The 5,273-nt window shown below is 50.8% G+C and overlaps 1 protein-coding gene across 1 annotated transcript; it reads right to left on the reverse strand.

Moving 5' to 3' along the window:
- Positions 1–3,500: 3,500 nt before the first annotated feature.
- On the reverse strand, positions 3,501–4,208 carry LOC311176121 (olfactory receptor 14A16-like; the record flags this gene model as incomplete). Its single annotated transcript, XM_084241442.1, has 1 exon — positions 3,501–4,208. One exon carries the CDS (start codon positions 4,206–4,208, stop codon positions 3,501–3,503), a length of 708 nt encoding a protein of 235 aa, XP_084097568.1.
- Between the last annotated feature and the right edge of the window lie 1,065 nt (positions 4,209–5,273).

Raw genomic sequence — 5,273 nt, forward strand, 5'->3', positions numbered from 1 at the left:
TCGTGTCGAGTCTGTGTCCTGAGGTTATCCCCATGGCAGGGTAGAGGGTGTCCCGGCCTCTCACTCCATGGTCGGGGCTCGTGGGGAGACTCTGAGCACTCACAGCATGTTCCGCCCCATCCTGCGCCGCCTCATGGACCGAGCAGGGCCTCAGGGATGGGCTATTTGAGCTCTGTAGCTGGTGTCCACGGGTTGGACACTGTCCAACTTCCATCCATCAAGTGACTTTACCCCAGAGGGACAAGCGCCCTTGTTCAGGTCACTGTCTTAATTGACGTCGTCCTGTGGCACATTCAGTGATAATTGGTGTCTGAGTGTGTTGGGGAGATTTTGTTGGTGGTTTCCCATGTGGGGAGGAATGTGATTCATCCTCTTCTCCCAGCCCCTCCCCTCCCCTGACCGCCATGGGGCCTGGGGATGGCCCCATCGTTAAAGCCAGGACAAGCCCCATCCACAGGGAGTTGGCAAGGTACCGCCTTCCCCTGTGAGCCCTCCCAGAGCCTGGCAGGTGGTAGATGAGGGGTGAGGGCTGTGTGGAGCCAGAGCAGGAGGGAGGGAGGAAATGAAGAAAGAGAGAGCAGGGATGAGGAGGGAGAAATTCTGCAGAAGCGAGAGAGAACTGCTGAGGTCTTGGTCTCCTGGGATGTGAATTGGTTTCTGTCTCTGAGAAATGTGACTAGTTTTCCCTTCTGAATCCATTCGTCTGCATTTGTTTGCGTTTTTATTTTGTGATTCTGCAACCTTGGTCTCATAGAGAGTGTGTGATTTAGGGGTACAGACTAACATCTCTCATGCAGTCAACACAGCCCCCCACTGTGCACATACCGTGCCCCCTGCTCTCCCCGCTGGAAATAAAACATCTCTGACTGTGGAATTGAGGCTCCAGGAGCAGCTGGGAAGGGGCAGTGTCTTGTGTGGGAGGTTTGGCTGTGGCCGGAAGAGCCTCCTCTTACCTGCTTTTTCACATATAAACTTTAAAACAGTATTTCCCATAAAAGTCGAAACCGTTGTTTTGCCCATCAATAGGGGAAGGTGAATTTATATACCTTCAAGCACAGAATCAGGGCATCTTTTGTTAGAGTTAAAACTTTATTAATTTATATTGATATTTTAGCATACGTGGAAAAAAATTGTCCCAATGTGGAAAAAAAGGTATAATCAGAAATATCCTGTGCCTGCACATGCCTGCCGCTGCCTCCTGGCCCAGCACTCTCTCCATCGTAGGTTGTTGGTGAATAGTAACATGCATGGGTTGTTAATGAGAATTAATTGAGAGTGCCTTTACTTTTGGATAGAAGAATGCTAAAGAGAACACAAAGCGACCGTGAAAAGCATCATGCAAAGATTTTTTCATGGGGAAGATGTAGTTGTCAGACCTCATCCGTAGCGTCTGCATTCTCCGTGGACAAGTCAGCGCCTTCCTCTAGGCACGCCACCAGTCTAAGGAGGAGGAAATCGAGAACCTTCCCCGCAAGGTAGATAAATAAATTGACTTGGGGGATAAATGAATCTAGCAAAGAGGTGAAGGACTCAAACAGGAAAACTTCCAAACACTGAAAAGGAATATTGGAAGATAAAAAGAAGTGGAAGGACGTCCCCAGCAGACAGGTCAGTAGGGTCAGTATTATCCAAAAGCCTCCTACCAAACGCAAGTTCCAGAGACAGCGCCTTTCCAGTGGAAACCTCCATGACATTGTTGAGAGAAATAGAACAAATATTGCTGAAATTCTTAGGGAATCACGAGAAACTCTCAACTAGCCGAAGCTCTCCTGACTAGAAGGGGGAGGAAGGGCAGTATTACTCTCCAGACGTCACACGCAACCACAACCCAGAACAGTGAAGAATAGTGTGGCGCAATGAAGCCCATGGGGAAAGTCTCCTTCCAGCACACTGGGTGCAATGGTTCAAAGGTCAAATAGAGGGGCCTCCCCGGTGGCACAGCGGCCTCTGCTCACCGGTTCGATCCCCAGCTGCTCCCCGGCCACCAGAGGAGGGTCCCACTGGCCCGCAGAACTCTCCTGCCGCCCGCTGCTACCCTCAGCAGTGTACTTCAGTCCTTCTGCCTGCTCTACTCCCCACTCTGGCTCTGGTGAATTCTCTCACCCTCCGGTGCTCTGACTGTACCCAGTGCATGTATAAACAAAAACAAACAAACAAATAAATAAATAAATAAAACATGCCTTTAAAAAAAAAAAAGTTAAAAAAAAAACAAAAGCAAAGGGCAAACAGAAAAAACGCGGTGGGATCTGACCCGGGAAGGGCGTGACGACCAGGCGGTGGGGACTGTGGTCCTGTCACTTCTGTGGTGTGGTGACCCTTGGGAGCAGCCCTGAGTGGCTGCTCGGGCCATGCTGGGGAGAATCTACACGCGAGCGACTCCCAGGACTTGTGACCAGGACCTGGAATAGAATCGAGCTCGTGGCCACCGGGCTGTCTCCTTGCGAAGCTCAGTCAGGGACTGATGACGGTAGAGCCACCGGGAGAGTGTGGGGCACAGCGACCTGCCCCCAGAGAAAGGGCATGAGAAGCAGAGCATCACTAGGTAGGTCCTCAGGGTCGGGGAAACGAGCGAGAACCTCGGCTGTGCAGGGCAGATGCCGTGGAGAGACAGGAGTCGGCGACACCGCCCTGCTCTCCTCACAGGATGTTTAAATAAGGAATGAAACAGGCCCCAGAGCAGACACACAGTGAGCGCCAGAGTTCTCTGCAGGACAGTTGGGAAGTAGACCTGACGCACATCGAGGGGCGACCTGGAACCTGAGGGGAGCTGCCCGTGAGCCCGAAGACAGCCCACAGTTTCAAACTCATAAATGTGAAAACCAGGATGGTAGTTCTTCACAGCGATGCATTCTCCTAAGAGCTATTTTATTTTCAAAAATCTCCATCAAGGCAATGGAGAGTCTCGATTGAAACAGGACAGATGGAAGTGAACACACCTGGCAGCCGCAGGCTTCAGTCGTACATTCTGACACCTTAAGTATCACCTTCAGCCCATCTCTGGCATATTCAGGAGGAGATCCCTTGTCTTTTGAACAGAAACATGAATGTATCTTAGAGGAAGATGCTCCTGTAGGAATGGTGGGGGGAGACCCCGCTCACCTGTCTCCCTTCCCCTGGACAGGGACGGGGCCCTCAGTCTCCACTGAGGCTGTGGGAACCGAATGTCCAGATCCGGGTCCCGTGACCTTGTGCTCCCAAGGACAAAACCCCTTCACCACTGCTTGCTTTCGGTAAACGTTGGTGATGTGTGATTTCTAAAACATTCTTTCTACACCAACTACATGTTTTTAACAGTGAGCTGGATTCAGTTTATGAACATCACACAGGGAGAGGATTGGCAAAGGATTGTATTATTTTAGGAAACAGGAGCACATTGACAACATGAGAGTATGAATTTGCGACAAAAGAAAAATACTAATGGGAAGCATCTTCACCTTGTGAACGATGAATGTAGAGTTAGTGGGAAACTGAATAAATACGGGTGAATAATTGATGATGCCTTATTTGTTGGAGAATTGGCCTTTTATCAGTCTCCCCACAGCCGTTTTCAAAGCTATATTCCTCAGACTGTATATGACGGGGTTAAAGGTGGGGGGCACCACCGTGTAGAACATAGAAATGACCAGGTCAGACATGGACGGGGTCCCTGAAGTCGGCTTCAGATAAGCAAAGCATCCAGTGGAGATAAACAGCACCACAACCAGCAGGTGGGGAAGGCAGGTGGAGTAGACTTTGGCCTTCCCTTCAGTGGATGGGATCTTCCTGACCGCAGAGAAGATGTGCACATAGGAAATGATGAAAATAAAATAGCAGATACTCAACACTACACTGATGAGAATGGGGACAAGTTCACTCATTAAATTTCCTGAACAAGAAATAGCCAATAACTGGGGGATGTCACAGAAGAACTGGTGGACCACGTTAGACCCACAGTAGGACAAGGAGAAGGTTCCAGCTGTGTGCATCACAGCATAGAGACACCCAGCCAGCCAGGACACAGCTGTCAGCTGCACACACCTGTCCCTGCTCATGATGACCTCATAGTGCAGGGGGTGGCAGATGGCAGCATAGCGGTCAAGGCTCATCACTGTGAGCAGGTAAAGCTCTGTAGCTACTGAAATAACCACCGTAAAGACCTGGAGGACACAGCCTGGGAAGGAGATAGAACTGCTGTGCCTCAGAAAGTTGGCAATGTATTTGGGGACCATGGCTGAGAAGAGGCAGAGGTCCGAGAATGACAGACTCCTCAGGAAGAAGTACACGGGGGTGTGGAGGTGCCGGTCCAGGGTGGTGATGAGGATGATGAGCCTGATCCCCAGCAGGTTGCTGAGATAGACCAGGGAGAAGAGCAGTGGGTGCAAGAAGCCCATGGTCCCCTGGGTGGAGAAACCCATGAGGAAGAATTCTGTCACGGCCATTAAATTGGTCACCCCTGTTGTAGTCATCTGTATTGAGAAAGGTGAAGGGATGAAAATGTAAAAAACTTCCAAGATGTAATATAAGAGTTATCATAATGGTAATAAATCAATCTATTTTCTACATAATTACTCCTTCTACCTCCTATTGAGTCAAAAATCATCATCTTCATCGACTTCATTATTCAGCCCGTATATTTCCACGCATGTGAATGTACCATTAACATTTTCTAAGTAAGACCTGAAAAGTGGTGAAAACTGAAAAATTCCAACTCTCCCCTACAAAATTTGAAAATCTGAAAATGTCATATCTGTCATCAACTCTGGTGACATTCAGCTGACAAACCCAGCCACGGGGCTCCCACCTCTTGCCCAGGCACCAGCGTCTATGCCCAGCACACCTCCCAGAGATTTCCAGGGCACAGCCCCAGAGGACACGTGACCATGCCCAGCCCCTCCCCACCCTGGGGAGCCTGTCCCTGGTCCTCCAGCACAGCCCTTGTCTGGGGAGACCCCACAGGGATGGGTGTGCAGGGAACTGGGGAGTGCGAGTACCCATTTTCCTGCTCCCCAGGACCCGACACTGTCCTGGAACTGAATGATCAGGGCTCGGCGTCCCCGTGCGGCATTTCCTGACCCCTCCTCTGACAGATTGCTGCCCCTGTGGCCTCACTGCTGCCTCCTGGTCCGTCCCCTCGTCCCCTCATCTCCCTGCCCCTGACTCCCCACATTTGTGGACCCAGAGACCACGTTTCCCGCAGACTCTCTTCCTGGGTCACACCCACACATCCCTCCTTCAGGACGGGCTCATCTACCCGGCTACCTCCCGGCCCCTCTGCCCCCCTCAGACTCATGCAC

The sequence above is a fragment of the Talpa europaea genome, assembly GCF_964194135.1.
Source record: "Talpa europaea genome assembly, chromosome: 8".
NCBI classification, from domain to species: Eukaryota; Metazoa; Chordata; class Mammalia; order Eulipotyphla; family Talpidae; genus Talpa; species Talpa europaea.